The sequence below is a fragment of the Camelina sativa genome, chromosome 5 (assembly GCF_030686135.1).
Source record: "Camelina sativa cultivar CO46 ecotype springtype chromosome 5, ASM3068613v1".
Taxonomy (NCBI): Eukaryota; Viridiplantae; Streptophyta; class Magnoliopsida; order Brassicales; family Brassicaceae; genus Camelina; species Camelina sativa.
The window spans coordinates 3277042-3294299 of NC_141884.1; the positions used below are offsets into that span (position 1 = coordinate 3277042).

Here is a 17258-nt window from a genome sequence, read left to right on the forward strand (position 1 = left end):
TTCAATTTTGACTTTCTTGAAGGTGTTTACAAATTTGCAAGAGAGATGAGAAAATGTAAATTTACAAATTTACAAAGTTTACAAACCTTTGAGAGTCTTCTTGTCATCAGAAAGCTGGGTTATGATATAAATGACCACTGCCGCTATTGATATAGGACTCCTCCTGCAAGATCCCAAATAACGATCTTTCAGTTCTGCTATGTCCATCTTGGTCACGAGTATCTGGGGAGAGATAACTGAAACGTACCTTATGTCAAACTCCTCAGATTTTTGCACAGCTTCCTGAGCAGCTTTAACCGCATGGTTGGACATCCCGAGGTTAGAGCAGAACCTTCTCTGCAATATCAGCAAATAGAGAGCTATGAAACCACAATATCAGTACTAAGTTTTAAGTCAAGGTATAGGAAATCCTTACTCTAAATGGCAAGCCTCGTTCTCTTGAAGTGTTAAGTTTCTTCACAACCTCTCCATAGATGTATGCCTTTTTCTCATGAATGGGTATGTTAGCCAGAGCCACAAGTTCTTTGCCTGGAGTTGAGGACACTCGAGGACTTGAAGCCACCGGCACTAGTTGACCAGCATGAGCCTCTCTGCTTGTATCAGCGAAATTCGTTTTAGGTAGCATTAATATTCTGCTGAGGCTCTGAAGGAAGTCACGTTTTTCTTTTCTCCAATCCTCCTGCCAAGTTAATTCACATGCAATATATAGCATCCAAAACCTCTAATATATCCTGTCACTAAGCAAATCATCCATATCCATGAAAAGTCTCTTTAAAGATTATTGATTGCATAGTACAATTGACAACTTTTAAGTAGGAATCAACAAAACGCCTCTGTAATGAGTTATCAATCTTTCTATGCAAAAGCATAACGAGAAGAAACCAAATACTAGGAGGAAAAAGAAGTAACGAATAAAGTTAAAGTGGAAATATGGATAGCAAGAATACAAACCTCCAGCACTTTCATCATGTAGTTGATAAGAATGAATACGTAATCTTTATTTCTTATCTGAAGGATACAATGTTTATAACGGAATGAGCCTCCGGGACATCACCGGATCAATAACTCGATTCCAGAGCAACACATACGTCGCTAACAATCACCAAACAATGCATAAAACTGAATAACGAACAGAGTAAAGTCTTATATACAATCTTAGTCACGTGCTCCTTCCTCTCCTACGCTTCAGTCGCACGTGTCTTCTTCCTTGTGTACACTATGTATGGCTTATCAGTAGTCATTAAAGCTTCGAACATTATCCTTTTGGGCTTCCTGTATAGCTGATACCATAGCCATTTCATGAACCTAAAACAAAACAATAAACAACACACATCATAATGGCCATGCATCGCCAACCAAGACAATCAATCTATATTATAATATATGTAGTAAACATCCGAGAAACAAAAGTACCTGTTGCAGGTATTCTTCAACGCTCGTCGCCTCAGCAGGAAACACATCCTCAAATGTTGTCTTTGAAGAGTATTTAAAAACGGCAAAAAAAAAAAAAAAAAAAAAAATTAGAAAAAAACATCATATAGTGGCAGAAGAAATTAATCACATTTGAAAACAGACGGCGAGCTGACAGATGTGTAAGCAAGAAAGCAAGAGATGATGAATTCGTTTGCAAAAAAACAAAACTACTTATTCTTATCTCAAGGCAAAAAAAAACACAAAGTAATCCTTCAAGCACATTAGAAGAAGAATCACAACTAAAAATGAAAGATAGAATAAGACAAATATTCACCTTGAGCTCAAAAGATTTAAGATCACGAGCTAGTTGCTCTGCATTGATTCCCTCCCGTGCGAGTAGTCTGTAATGTCCAACAACAACAACAACCAAAAAAGACAACAGAATCAATGAACCATTAAAAAAGGAACCTCCTTTTGTTCTGTAACTGACAATGTGGTTTCTCAAACGTGTAACAATAATGCAAGAGGTGGATCCCCAAATAACGAAAGCTGCGTGATATAAATCCAAAAACCAATCTCCAGCGGGAAACAACTTTGCATAAACCATGTACTCTCATTAGAAACCATGTGATCTAAACGTTTTCAATGCTTTGTAAAGTCCAAATCCAATATCTCAGAAGGGGATCTCAAAAGGGGGGGAATAAACGAAAAAATCAGAAATGGGACTACCTTTCAGACATGGTGGCGATAGTTTTAACGGTTTGAATCAAAACACGATCGGAGTTGGAGTTACGGTTCTGCCACCTCCCGAGAGAAGAAGAAAAGAAATCACGGGAGGAACCATTGGGCTTGGCGATGACAGTGGTGAGAGCACTATCGGCGAGAAGAGGGTTGGTTGGACCACCGACACGGTTGGGATCGCTGTTGGAAGACTCATTAGCAAAGGTACGCCACTCAGAGGTCTCATCGATGGAGTGAGATTCCAAGGCAGCCGAAAATGCACCGACTCTCTTCTGTATTTCTATGGACTGGGAAAATGAAAACCATGGTGAAAATTCTATAAAAGACTTAGGCTCCAAACAATGTTAGATGAGAAGTTACTTACTTTGTCATATAATCCAGCTTCCTGACATTGATGCGCAGCTTCAACCAAGAACTGCTGTCGCAATCTAGAATCAGTAAAAAACCTTCCAAGCTGACCTTCTTCACCAGAACCTCTTTCCCCAAGCATAAAGTAAAGGCCACCTTCTCGAAGCAGAATCTCAGTCAGCAGCTGCTTCAGCATAAAGTTTCTCTGCCTCTGTTGATCCGTATTACTTCTTCCAGACCAAGCTAATTGTCCCCCACCTACAGTAGCAGCAGCTTGTGCATAATACTCTACCGCCATTTGGAAATCTCCATGATGCAAAAACATTGACCCATATTGCCTTATCATGCTAGATGCCTCAGCATTAGGATCCATCACACTTAGTTTGTGGCCAGTCCCAGAGCCTTCTGATAAAACGGAATGGTCCACTAGACAAATAGCTATATGAAGAGCATCGATATTATACCCTCCATCTCCTGCTTCTTTGGATAAGTGCATGATAGCTGGTAGCAACTGAATGCTGAGAAGCAAAACATATGGATATACCAAGGGGTCTTTACCATTCTTCGTGTAGTATGAAGGCTCAAATTTATTGAGATAGGCCTGAAGATCATCTAAACTGTACGGTGCAAGGCCATCATTCAGGACCACAGATGAAGATCCACCAGTGACGTCCCTTATGCATGATAATTTGAACCATAAGAAATCTTCAATTGTGTTGAATAGTGTAGACAGATCCCTCAGTATGCGCTCAATTTGCCTACGGGAGCCAGAAATGATGGTGTAGAGTAAAAGTTTCTTCTGCATGTTGACTGATTTTCCGCGAGTTACCTCAGCACCAGGAGTATCATAAGCGTCCTTAAAACACATAGCAGGCTGTACAAAAAGTCAAAACTAGGATCAGTAGAAAGCACACCCAAACAGTCAATATGAGGGTAGCCAGTTAAAATGGCTGCTGCATAAGAGGTAGAGTGCATACCGAACAAAAAGTTATAACAATTCTAGCTTGACTTCTTAAAGTAGTTAGGGGAAATTAATAGTTTTCAGCTAGACGTATCGACAGTAATTCAAGGAAAGTGAACTAGTACTAAGTTTTAAGTCAAGGTATAGGAAATCCTTACTCTAAATGGCAAGCCTCGTTCTTTTGAAGTGTTAAGTTTCTTCACAACCTCTCCATAGATGTATGCCTTTTTCTCATGAATGGGTATGTTAGCCAGAGCCACAAGTTCTTTGCCTGGTATTGAGGACACTCGAGGACTTGAAGCCACCGGCACTAGTTGACCAGCATGAGCCTCTCTGCTTGTATCAGTGAAATTCGTTTTAGGTAGCATTGATATTCTGCTGAGGCTCTGAAGGAAGTCACGTTTTTCTTTTCTCCAATCCTCCTGCCAAGTCAAATTCACATGCAATATTTAGCATCCAAACCCTCTAATATATCCTGTCACTAAGCCAATCATCCATATCCATTGTCTTTTTAAAGATTATTGATTGCATAGTACAAATATACAATTGACAACTTTTAAGTAGGAAACAACAAAATATGCGCCTCTGTAATAAGTAATCAATCTTTCTATACCAATAAGCGGACAGCATCAAGAGATAATGAATTCGTTTGCTAAAAAACAACTTAAAAAAAGAAATTTGTTTGAGGACCATGTGAAAAGAAAACTACTTATTCTTATCTCAAGGCAAAAGAAACACAAAGTATTCATTCAAGCACATTAGAAGCAGAATCACAACTTAAGATGAAAGATAGAATAAGACAAATATTCACCTTGAGCTCAAAAGATTTAAGATCACGAGCTAGTTGCTCTGCATTGATTCCCTCCCGTGCGAGTAGTCTGCAATGTCCAACAACATCAAAGACAATAGAATCAACACTTGCTTGTGGACACTAGCTACTCCCATTTGAAAGGTTGAGTAATGAAGGAACATTTCAATTGTTTCATTCTCCCACCCAAATTAGCACTCCACAACTGATTGAAAATATAAAACTGAAGGTGAAGGGGATTACCTAGTGGCAGCAATAGACTGAGAAGGAGCTTCGTTCCTTAGGGTTTTAGCCTTGAGCTTCTTCGATAACGCTTCCAACTGAGCAGCTTTAACCGCATGGTTGGACATCCCGAGGTTAGAGCAGAACCTTCTCTGCAATATCAGCAAGTAGAGAGCTATGAAACCACAAATTCAATGCAGCCAACAAATTAATCACATTTGAAAAGCTGAAGGCAAACTGAGAGATGTGTAAGCAAGCAAGCATACAAAGGAAGGAGTCTAATGTCTTCGATACCAATAAGCAGACGACAGCAAGAGATGATGAATTCGTTTGCAAAAAAACAAAACTACTTATTCTTATCTCAAGGCAAAAGAAACACAAAGTATTCATTCAAGCACATTAGAAGCAGAATCACAACTAAAGATGAAATGTAGAATAAGAGAAATATTCACCTTGAGCTCAAAAGATTTAAGATCACGAGCTAGTTGCTCTGCATTGATTCCCTCCCGTGCGAGTAGTCTGTAATGTCCAACAACAACAACAACCAAAAAGACAACAGAATCAATGAAACATTAAAAAAGGAACCTCCTTTTGTTCTGTAACTGACAATGTGGGTTCTCAAACGTGTAACAATAATGCAAGAGGTGGATCCCCAAATAACGAAAGCTGCGTGATATAAATCAAAGCAAGCACATACAAAGACCAATCACCAAGCGGAGACAACATTGCATAAACCATGTACTCTCATTAAGAAACCATGTGATCTAAACGTTTTCAATGCTTTGTAAAGTCCAAATCCAATATCTCAGAAGGGGGGGTGATAAACGAAAATCAGAAAATGGGACTACCTTTCAGACATGGTGGCGATAGTTTTAAAGGCTTGAATCAAACCACGATCGGAGTTGGAGTTACGGTTCTGCCACCTCCCGAGAGAAGAAGACAAGAAATCACGGGAGGAACCATTGGGCTTGGCGATGACAGTGGTGAGAGCACTATCGGCGAGAAGAGGGTTGGTTGGACCACCGACACGGTTGGGATCGCTGTTGGAAGACTCATTAGCGAAGGTACGCCACTCAGAGGTCTCATCAATGGAGTGATCGAACACCAACTCCGTCTCCTTCTTACAATCCGTACAATACGCATCCGACATGATTACAGAAGAACCCTATGTTTTTTTTTTTGTTTAACCAAGAAAAAATAAATTTAAAATCAACAACCCTAAAAAATCGATCAGCAGAAGAAGCAGTAGCTAGAACCAAAGTTAAGAGCAGAACTAGAGAAGTATTTACATTGACTTTCATGTCGTATGAGGCAGTGGCCAGGAAGTAGCCTTCTCGTGGTTCATACTTCACTTGAGACACAAGGTTAGCATGAGCAGGGATAATGTTCAATGACTTTCCCATTCTTAGATCCCAAGTAGGGAACTGACTATCCTCACCACCAGATGCCAAGTGATAACCATTAGGAGAGAAGTTCACTGAATCAAGCCCATAAGAAGCTGCTAATGTTCCAACTTGTTGAAATGCAATTCCATAGACACTGCGACTGTGACCTTCTTGCAAAAGCAGCTCTGCGCCCGTGTTTATATCCCGCAATCTCCAAGTTTTTGTCAAAGAAAAAAAGAGAAAAAAGAGAAAAAAGAGAAGACGGCACATGTTTTTTTAGTTTTTTTTTAGGAATTGCAAACCTAGAGCAAGAACCACTGCTGCAACAATAGAAGTAATCACCACAGGAGTATTGAGTTTTATGGCTGGGTTGCGTTTTTTAGAAAGTGTTTGAAAGTGATGAGTAGAGTTGAAGTTGATGTGAGCAAATTTGTTAAAGTTCAAGCCAAAACTAACATGCTGCGAGATTAGTTTTTTCTCCTCCTCAGGGACAAGAGGATTAGGAGGAGGAGGAGAAGAAGTCATCCTGTTCAAAAAACATCATCATCATCATCATCAGAGCTTATTTGAGGCGATTTTGGCGCCAAAATCAATTTGGGGATAAAGTTTCGCTAAAAAAAATTCACCTGAGAACTAATCTAATCAAATCTAGTGGAAAAAAAAAACCGAACAGGCGAAGTCACTAGAACAACGATCATCATACAAAAACAAACTAGGATGAACAATTAGGTAAGTAATCGATTTTCCCGCCAAAATCAATTTGGGGATTTCGCTAAAAAAAATTCACCAGGAGCCCTGAGAACTAATCAAATCTAGTGAAAAAAAAAACCGAACAGGCGAAATCTGAAAAACCTAGGTCATGCGAAGCTAAACGGGAAACCAAAAAAAATTTCGAGGTTGAAGATGAACCGATGTACCTGAGGAAAACAAACTTGCGAGTTTATTTATTTGAGGCTTGCGTGAGTCTTGTGATAAAGCTGAGACTGAGAGAAACACACAATTAGGTCAGCGAAGACGATGAATGTTCAGAGGGAAACGAAAAAAAAAGGGATGTTCAGAGGTTGAAGACGATGAATGTTTCTTTTTTCTTTTTTTTTTTTGTTTATAAGGGGAAAAAAAACGAATTAAGTTTCCGCGTTTAGACTAAACCGGTCTAATAACCGGTTTAGTTTTAATTTCTTAATTAGCTGATTACGCAATTAACTGAATTTTTTTTTTTTTTTTTTTTTTTTTTTTTTTTTTTTTTTTTTTTTTGTTACTTACATGTAATTTCTTGATTACGCAAGTAAACTGAATTTCTAATTTCGTAAAAAAAAAAAAAAAAAAAATTAATTACGTTCCGCGTTTAGACTAAACCGGCTAATAACCGACTTAATTTTAATTGTTTTTTTTGGTTCACTTTTGTTTTTGCCTGAGATCGAGAGAGTGGGATAAAAATAAAAATAAAAATAAAAAGCTATAATATTTTTCTCAGACGAGAGAACGAGTTTAATTTGGAACTCAAATCCAGATCGTGGGGAACGAAACGAGCCCAACGAATCCTCCGATCCATGGCAGCTCGTAAGAGAGCTTCTTACGATGTACAACAACCCGTAACATGTTTTGTTCCTGTGAGATGCGTTCTGAGGCGTAACATGTTTGGTTTAAAAAAACTCAAATGTTCAAGTGTGAGTTTTTTTTTTTTTTTTTTTTTTTAAACTTATCTATCCATCTACTATGAATCTAGTAGTATCCTAGAGAGCAGATATAAGGAGCATCTAGCTTTAGTCATATTTGTTTTTAAAGTACCCTCTGTGGTCATTGCCATTGCTAATAAGAGCTGATATAAGTCATTACAGAGGCGCATATTTTGATGTTGCTACATTGTTTTCCAAGAGTGTTGGTAATCATTCTAACATGTTTCTTGGTTTTCTTTTAATCCTGTCTAGGCTGCTCTTACAGTTAATTTCTTATGAGAAAAAAGACATTAATTTTAGTAACTTAAACTCTTTCAGCAAGTGTTGAGGTTATATAGCAAAGAGCTACCTGACATGAGATACGCTTCAAACACTGCGAAACAATCTGCGTTTCTTGAGAGATGTGTCTCTAAAGGGTATAAATCTTCTCTTTATCATTAGTTCATAACCTTTCTTTAGTTGTTTCAAGTTGGACTTCTGTTGAGAATAAAACCCATTTTCTTAATCGCACTTATATTGCAGAAAGTATTGTTCATTGGTTTTGAAGTCCACGCTTGGTGGAGTCTCAGATGAGGTAATTAAGAACCTTTGGTGATTTTCTCTCGTTAGTTCTTGATCAGAAGCAGCTTAAAGATATGTATTTTCTATGAACTTTTCACAATTTGAAAATCTTATGCACTTAGGAGTTTGCTGTTTTGTTCCAATAGGCAGAATCTGTTTTATTTAATCTACCAATGCATCCCATTTAAGATTGTCTGCTTTACTGCATCTCAATTGATTATTTGGCGTGTGCTTTTTGTAGATCTTGGCTGCAATCACTTATCAAATAGTCCCTGCTGATACACAGTATGCTGAGATACCTCTTGCTGCTGTAACATACACACACCAGAAAAAGGTTCGTTTTGGTCTTAGAGCAGACACTGCCATGGATATTTATAACGACGAGTACTTCAGCTGGATTAGAGCAGACACTGCCATGGATATATTATCACAGGGTCATTGGAGTTTCAACTTTTTATCTCTTCGTTGAAGGCACTGCTGCTTCCCCAAATGCATCTCGAGTTTTGGAGACCATCCCTGTGAGCTTTCTTTTTTTTGTTACAATTGATCTCTGTTCGTGAATCCTGATTTTGTCTTTTATGTTGTAATTCACAGTGACATTATTTGTTTGCAGGGTGTAAATTTTATATACAGGACAAGAGAACTAGAAGAAGAGCAAGCTAAGAGGTAGTATTCTTGTGTTTTGTTTTGTCCTTAAGTTATGGATTTAGAGCTATCTAGGTAAAGATATGAAGGACATAAAGGAACCAACTGATCTGTTTTTCTAGACAAAGCCTAGAAATAGTGGTATAATTGATTGGTGTGCTATCTTGATATATTAAAAGTGAAATGGTTGTTGTAGAGGTGTTATTTTTGAAGTTCCATCTCATTTTGGTTTTACAGCCGGATATGGAATGAGACTTGGTTGGCGAAGTTTTTCTACAAACCGTGTAATTACGAATTGTTCGTGAAACAAAACTTGAATATGGAAATGGGCATCACTATGGCAAGGGTACTTGTTACGTTTGACTTATTCAGTCAGTCAGTCACTAGAAAAAAATGATAGAATAGCCAACTTTTTTCACATTCTCTCTCCTTTTGCTTAGGATGCTGCTGGTATGGAGTGGATACTGCATCTTGACACTGATGAGCTTGTACATCCTTCTGGAACCCGTGAATATTCCTTGAGAAATTTGCTCCGAGATGTTCCTGCAGAGGTGGATGAAGTTCTCTTTGCAAATTACGTGAGTTAGAAAAAAGTCTTTCAAGACATTGGAATTGTGGTTTTTCCTTCGGGTTTGGATAACTCGCAAATGTTCTTGTTTCAGGAGAGCAGCGTTGAGCGAGATGATATCAAAGAACCTTTCACTGAGGTACACAACATTATCATATAGAGCTTCCTATATATCTTGAGATGTATGCTCCTATGAGTATCTATAACATATCCCAAAGTGTTTTTTGTAACATGTAGGTATCAATGTTCAAGAAGAATTTTAAACATCTTCCTCGAGATGTTTACTATGGAAACTATAAAAAGGCAACTCGTGGCAATCCAAACTATTTTCTAACCTATGCAAATGGAAAATCTGCTGCTCGGATTCAAGATCATCTTCGGCCCAATGGTGCTCATCGATGGAACTACAAATGAAGAACCCAAAGTATGTTCTTGTCCTCTCACCTTGGCTTAGATATTCTTTTGCTTTCTTAATCTGACATTGATCCCATCTTTTTTGCGACAGCGTCATGGAACGACAAATGCCCTGTCTCCTGAGGTTTTGAGCTTTTTCATGTGTTCACGCATTTTAGATTTGTTGTGAGACTCACTTTTATCTCTTGATGATTTGTTATCTTCAACTTCTATTTGCGGTTTAATCCTCACTTCAGCTACAATGCTTTTGATGAATTTCTATTAAAAGCTTTGGGCTTCCCTACAAAAACGTGTTAACTGAAGACTTAACTCTGAAGCATCAATGTGTCCTTGTGTGTATGGTTCATCCTTGTGTCTGTAACTATAATTTCATTCTTTTTAAAATCTGTTGTTTCCCTTTACCTCTTAAGCCTCCTTACTTTGTTCGTCATTTTGTTTCTCTGTGACATGCATCTACCTTTCTTTCTTCCCCTTTTAAGTCAATAGACATTGCTCTTCCTTCGAAAAATAATCCATAAGGCCTGTTTCTGATCTGATACAGGTGATTTTGAGTATTGTACTCGGATCTTTAGGATGAATCAGAGAAGGTTGAGTCTCTCACTACTTATTTTGTTTCTCAAACATGGGAATGGTTTTCAGCATGAGGAGATCTACGCTGTTGTAAAGTAATTCATTACGATGGGAGCGTTTGCGGGTGCTTGTGAAATGGTCAGGTTGGCCAAACGAGGTTGTATGCCAGGCCAGCTTTAGGGTCAACCAAAGATATGGAGAGCGACCTGCTCTAAAGTCAGGGTACCAAGATTCTATATGACACTGATCAGCTTTTCCAGTGCAGAAACAGTTATCGAAATCTGCAGCTGCATGTCCGAGGGTTTCTGATGCAGACATGATAAAGAGTCTCTACAGACAAGTTTTGAATGGCCGGTCTGGGATTCGGATGACAAGGGTAAAAGCTTGGTTGAAATTTCTCTGACGCAAGTAGACAATATTCCCAGCTGTTCTCAGAGTGTCCCCCAGAACTTTTGATGTCCTAGCTAAAGACAGAGCCTTCAAACTTCATTTCTGAACCTTCATATTCTATCATTGCGAAGTGTTCAAGCAAACATGCATGAACTAAATGATTCAATTTACATACTTGTTTCTTGTTTTACTTAATTGTGTGTGTTTCAATCTCTGATAATGACACGTTTTATTCCACCACATCACATCAAAATCATAACTAAAAGGTTTAATTTTGACACACACTTTTGTTTTCTTGTCCGGAAGTAAATCATAATTAACAAAAAGGTTTTACAACAATTAGTACACATATGTTTCCATTTTACGATTCCAACAAAATTGTTACTCCCTCTCTGTTTCACAAAAATAAGTTATTTAAATTTTTTTTATATATAAAGAGCGTTATTCTCCATTTTCAATGTATTTTTATGCTAAATTTTTTAATTTATCCTTAAATCTACATTTTATTTTATTGAATTTAAATTATTAGCCACTTATTAGGATAAATATGTAAAATTCAATATTTTCTTAATTTGCTTGAAATGTGTTAAATAACACTTATTAAACTTTGATAAAAATTTATTAGCATATACATATTACTATTTAACATAATGTTAATGATGATATCGAAAAGTAATGTATTGTATGTGTAGAAAACTCAAAAGAAAAAACTAAATACAAAAAAACTTTTAACTGAAAAAAATAATTGATAGAAATGAAAGCAAAAGGGATCCATGTTCACAAGTGGGACGAGGGGTAGCAGTGTAGCACTGCGTGCGGTATGTGCGGTGGTCTGTCCTAATTAAAAGGCCTGAAAGAAAAAGAAAAAAAATCGAACTTGACCCCATCATATTTTCTGTTTTTAAATTTGAAAACAGAAATTTGAAAAACTGTTTTTAAATTTGAAAAACCAAAATGACCAACAAAATGTTCCAGAACAGATATAGGCTGTCTAGTTTCAGATAAAAATAAAAAATCAGGTCTATGCTTTCCCCACAAATCCCTGAGATACCCAAAAGTTGCTTTATTCCCCAATACCTGACAATTCCAACTTAAAATCTTCATTTATCCGCTGTTGGTTTGGGTGGCTTGACTCCACCAGTTGGATCCTTCTCCTGATTTGGGTTCCTCATGTTTGATCCTTCTCCCGCCTCTTTAGGGACAGGGCGTTTCCTTGGTGTTGTGCGTAAGTACACATTCAATTTCCTGGAAGCAGCTCCTTTGAGAGCCAAAGGAGGTTTCCCCTTGTTAGCCTTTTCCGCCCGCGGAACCATGACAGCGGGTGCATCTGAACCAAGTATCGCTTCCACGGGGCCAGCACCTGAGTTTGCTGTTTCTCCTCCGAGAGATCCAATATCCGTTGGATCCAAGGTAGGGTCCTCCACCGAAACCTCCATATCACCATCAGTCTGCTGCTGAGGATCATCAACCGTTGTCTCCCCCACCTCTTTTTCGACCTCCTCCATCTGCTGATCAAAATTCTCCTCCAGAGGTTCCTTTGCTGTTGTCGAAACCGGTAACTTTCCTGACTCATCCACAAGTACTGGAGTGTTGCCTGTATCACTTGAGTTGAGCTATCCTGCATAGCACCAAAACCAGTGGATTGTGAAGCCGACCCAGCACTCGGGACTGAGGAGTCCGCATCAACCAAAATCACCTCTTCTCGCAGATCGCGTTCCTGAAAAAGAGGCCTCCGAACCCGCTTCGGAGGTGGAACCCCAAAGGTTGCAGTCTGGACAGCCACATGCACGACCTGATCCGGAATCTGCCCCGGTTCCAGCTCTCCAACTGGAGCCACATCCACAGAAGGAGCCACAGTCGTGGAGGTTCTAACCTTCTGGCGGTAATCCTTAAACCCCCCAGAATTGTTGGACCGGCGCGGTTTGGAAGACTCGCCCGTTTCCCTTGAGGTCCGGTTCTTTGACCCTGCATCCTGTTTACCTTTGGGTGGACGCTGACCAGACTGAGATGATCTCCGAGTATCCACTTCCTTGCCTTTTCTGTTATTCCTGTCATTCATAACTGCTCCTTTGTAACTTTGCATCGGTCGAGCTGTATCATCTTCCACCGGAACATGCAAAGCCGGGGTGATCTTATTGGTAGCCCATAGTGGACAATTATCCTCATCATGGCACAAGCTAGAGCACTTCTTGCAGCAGCCATGAAGACGCTCATATCGGAGATTGACTATAGTCTCCTGTCCATTGTAGAACTCAATTACCGTGACCAAGCATAAGGGCTTGAAACCATTGACAGTCACTTTCACCCTCCCACCGTCGATATCCACCGCCTCCACTCTCCCAAATTCTGAACCAATGGCACGAAATGTTGGCTCTGCCCAAAATTGTTACTCTCTCTCTGTTTCACAAAAATAAGTTATTTTTTTTTTTTTTTATAAAGAGCGTTATTCTCCATTTTCAATGTATTTTTATGCTAAATTTTTTAATTTATCCTTAAATCTACATTTTATTTCATTGAATTTAAATTATTAACCACTTATTAGGATAAATATGTAAAATTCAATAATTTCTTAATTTGCTTGAAATGTGTGAAATAACACTTATTAAACTTCGATAGAAATTTATTAGCATATACATATTACTATTTAACATAATGTTAATGATGATATCGAAAAGTAATGTATTGTATTTGTATGAGTAGAGAACTCAAAAAAAAAAACTAAATACAAAAAACTTTTAATTGAAAAAATAATTGATAGAAATGAAAAGCAAAAGGGGTCCGTCCATGTTGACAAGTGGGACGAGGGGTAGCAGTGTAGCACTGCGTGCGGTATGTGCGGTGGTCTGTCCTAATTAAAAGGTCTATAAAACATGCCTGAAAGAAAAAAAAATTCGAACTTGACCATATAGATCTTCAAATAAGTCAATTAGTCACGTGTACGTAGGTAGAGAGTCTTTCATATTTTCGTGACACATAATATAAGTCCAAATACGACTTTACTCGATGTTCATAAAAGTTGAAAAAATATCGTATATTACGAGAGGCTATCATTTTTTCCCCATAAACAAAATAGAAATAGCCTCCTTCCAATAGAGACGTACGAGTCTGCCTCGGTCCCATTTCATTAAGAACAAAAAAAAGGCATTAAGAATGTAAGGAAATTCATATCACTATATTCACAAAAACAAACTATATCACATCTTATAATTATGATTTATGAGTCTCATAACATAAACGAATCTAATTTTCTCAATAACCATTATAGAAGTTGAACCAAAAGTTTTTGAGATTTGTCGGCGACACCTTCTACACCTTTTTTACTCGATGTTCATAAATGTTGATAAAAAAATCTCTGTATATTACGAGAGGCTATCATTTTTTCCCCATAAACAAGATAGAAATACCCTCCTTCCAATAGAGAGTCTGCATCGGTCCCTATCATTAAGAAAAATAAAAGGCATTAAGAATGTTAGGAAATTCATATCACTATTTTCACAAAAGCAAACTATATCACATCTTATAATTATGAGTCTTATAAAATAAACGAATCTAATTTTCTCAATAACCATTATAGAAGTTGAACCAAAAGTTTTTGAGATTTGTTGGCGACACCTTCTTTACCAATCTCTGTACGTAGCTGATTAATTGGGGCTAATGACCGACTATGTTGATGGCGATGAATTAATTAGTTTTGGCCTCATTACAGAAACTGCAATAATACCATAATTACCGAAGAAATTGGTGATTTATAAAAAGGTTTGGACACTAAAGGAGTAACGACCAAACAAAAACAATGTTTGGACACACAAAAAAAAGATAAAAAGGTTTTTACAACAATTATTACACACATGTTTTTTTCCGGTGGTGTGAAGAGAGAAAGAACCATTTGCAGAACAAATAGTGCATGCAGCCAGTACTACTAGCTAGCTATAAGCCTACAACATTGAGATCATAGTTTCTTCTCTCGAAGAGGTATGACCGGATATATATATATATAATCAGGGCAGCAAAAAAATCATCAGGAAAGATCCTAGACAAGGATTTGTTTTGGGTAAATTAAGGCATGCAGGGTTTGTCGTTCATTCTTATTCATATATTAATTGTGTAAGCACGTCCGTTGGACTATATAAAACATGTTTTCCCTGAAAAACCTTAATGATATATAATAAGATGGGGTTCCACGTACGTAAGGGGAGACCAAAATACTCCAATGCACATATAATATTAGTTTAATATCTCATGACTTCTTCCGTACTAGTCCCAACCGATTTATAAAATTTCAAAATTATAGCTGCCGGATAATGACAAAAAAACAAATTAATATAGGATAGGGCTGCATGGGAGTCTTCTCGATCGTCGTCTTACCGTCTCTTCTTGTTTTTCTTCATGCTTTTCGAACATTATTGAATAGCAAAAAGCAAAAGACAAAAAGCTAATGGCACGCAGCCAGGAATTAAACACCATACAAACTCATATTTGTCGTACCCGGCCTTTTGACGAGCTTCCACGGCGAGAGCCTGTTGACGAGCTTCAGCAATAGTGAGAGGGTTCAGCAAGTAAAGATGGTCTCGGATATTTTTCCGCAAGCCACCAACGAAACGAGCCACTATTTGCTGGTCCGAATCTTGCAGATCAACACGCACCAAAAGGGAAAAGAATTGGGTGGAATATTTTTCTACTGAATCCTCTCCTTGTCGCAACATGTGCAAGCGTTGGAACATCATTTCATCGTAGTTGAATGGTAAGAACATCTTACGCATCTTCTTCTTCAGCTTGTCCCATGACATGTTTTTAGGTTTACCCGACAGTGCGCGCGCTGCCTTTAGTTGCGACCACCAAGCTGCGGCTGTTCCACGGAACCGCATCACAACCATGGGAACACGTCGCTCCAAAGGTACGTTTTTGAACTCAAGAGTCTCCTCGACCGCAAAGATCCAATCGAGAAACTCTTCCGCCGATTGTCCGCCATGATACTCCGGAAGTTCAAACTTGAACCCTTGCTCCCACGGCTCTTCTGCAAACGGGTTATATTCATTATTGCACACTTCTTCTGGCTGGACATTGATGTAATCCTCCTCTTTCTGGATGGCGAGAGCTTGCACCGCCGTTGCCATCTGCTTGATATCTCGCTTGAGTGTATGCACATCGTCCGTCCGAGCCGGAGGGGCCATGACCAAGGAACGTTAGCGATTTCTGCTGCTGAAGAAATTTAGAGCTACACGCTAATATAAATATTGGGCTCTATAAATATAGGGCTCTTAGAGCCGCTAGGGTTTCATTGTTGATAGGGATGTATCCGATAGTTTATATGGAAACAAAGTAAAAAGTAAAATTAGGTTTCACCTAAGTAATTAAATTTGTTAAAACACCGAAAGTATAAAGTATTAGCTCTTTCTCAATAAAATATATATATATATATATATTATATATATTAACATTTTTGTGCTATACCATTTTAGTTTTACTTATTAAAAAATTATTTACAATAGTATCTTTAAAAAATTGTAAAAAAACCAATAACTAATACCAAAAATTTCTAAAATATCTTTACAACGATATTCTGTTTTCCTTTAAAGTTTTTGAAAAAACCATAATAATCATATTTTAAAACAAAAATCCTAAAATTCTCTAAAACAATATTAACAATTATTCATTCTACTTATAAATCCTAAATGTAATCAATATTCGGATCATTGAATCAAAAATTATATCAACAATCCATTAAGACAGGAAACAATATCTAAGTAACAAATTTGAGCTTTAAATACTATCACTAACAATAAATATAGTATTAAAACATATAAAACTAAATTAAACATTAAATATCTTCTGGTTATTTTCTCACCAAGAATTATTCTTATCAATAATAAAAGGTAAGTAAATCGTAAAACACCAAAAGTACTGTAATAGTATTAGCTCTTCTCAGTAAAAATATATATGTTTCCTTTTTCTTTTCTTCCTTTTTTTTTTTAGGGGAAAAATGATTGCATAAATTTGTTAGTATTATATTCTGTAATATAAGTAAATAGTTTTACAACATGTCATGTTTTGCGTAAGTTATGATATACTGATATATAGTGGATTTTGATAAAAAAAAAATTGGTATTGTCTAAAAATAAAATGATATAAATTTAAATTTAACTAAAATTAATTATCTTATCATTTTTAAAAAAAATTAATCAAAACTGAATTTATACAGATCTGAAGCGTTAAATTAAAAGATAAATTAATTGATGGCATAGTATATCCAATTAATCACATTTTTTTCTCGTTGACGAAGATATGGTGAAACAGAGCTCTTAATCGTATTGTCCTATAGTCTTAAACCCAATTAAAAAAAAACCTTTCCAATGCATTTTCCTAATGGAATCATCTTTATAATTGTTACCCACTATACTTTTTTTTTCTTTTTGTTAAAAAGTGTAATTAATTAACCACGCTTTCTTACATCATCTTGACGACAATATATAAATGGAATGGTTTCTGATCTTACAACTCTCAATTTGTTAGATATGGACAAAAAGATGACACCATTTCAAACAATAGCTAGAGAAAA

At 37.3% G+C, this 17258-nt stretch overlaps 2 protein-coding genes across 13 annotated transcripts; one reads left to right on the forward strand and one right to left on the reverse strand.

Annotated features, from left to right (window-relative positions):
• Positions 1 to 977: 977 nt before the first annotated feature.
• LOC147943230 (nuclear pore complex protein NUP93A-like) lies at positions 978 to 6984 on the reverse strand. The gene is made up of 12 exons (XM_087513022.1): positions 6796 to 6984; positions 5783 to 6404; positions 5342 to 5658; positions 4946 to 5012; positions 4515 to 4645; positions 4275 to 4341; positions 3622 to 3885; positions 2519 to 3376; positions 2143 to 2441; positions 1748 to 1814; positions 1414 to 1473; positions 978 to 1305 (listed from the first exon to the last, which is right to left on the reverse strand). Exons 2-12 carry the CDS (start codon positions 6146 to 6148, stop codon positions 1231 to 1233), a joined length of 2571 nt encoding a protein of 856 aa, XP_087369148.1. The 5' UTR covers positions 6149 to 6404; positions 6796 to 6984; the 3' UTR covers positions 978 to 1230.
• A 309-nt stretch (positions 6985 to 7293) lies between these two features.
• On the forward strand, positions 7294 to 10897 carry LOC147943231 (glycosyltransferase-like At2g41451). Of its 12 annotated transcripts, none has more exons than XM_087513050.1 (11): positions 7351 to 7545; positions 7717 to 7760; positions 7873 to 7970; positions 8077 to 8128; positions 8357 to 8633; positions 8729 to 8781; positions 8998 to 9106; positions 9201 to 9338; positions 9423 to 9467; positions 9566 to 9752; positions 9834 to 10143. In XM_087513050.1, the coding sequence occupies exons 7-10, from the start codon at positions 9080 to 9082 to the stop codon at positions 9740 to 9742; spliced, it is 387 nt and encodes a 128-aa protein (XP_087369176.1). In that variant the 5' UTR covers positions 7351 to 7545; positions 7717 to 7760; positions 7873 to 7970; positions 8077 to 8128; positions 8357 to 8633; positions 8729 to 8781; positions 8998 to 9079; the 3' UTR covers positions 9743 to 9752; positions 9834 to 10143. The 12 variants fall into 11 exon arrangements, 5 of the variants coding, with proteins under 5 accessions (XP_087369177.1, XP_087369173.1, XP_087369178.1 ...); XR_015598255.1 differs by lacking the exon at positions 7717 to 7760 and adding an exon at positions 10284 to 10897 and having other exon boundaries at positions 7294 to 7545; positions 9834 to 9907; XR_015598256.1 differs by lacking the exon at positions 7717 to 7760 and adding an exon at positions 10284 to 10897 and having other exon boundaries at positions 7294 to 7545; positions 9834 to 9866.
• The last annotated feature ends 6361 nt before the right edge of the window (positions 10898 to 17258 follow it).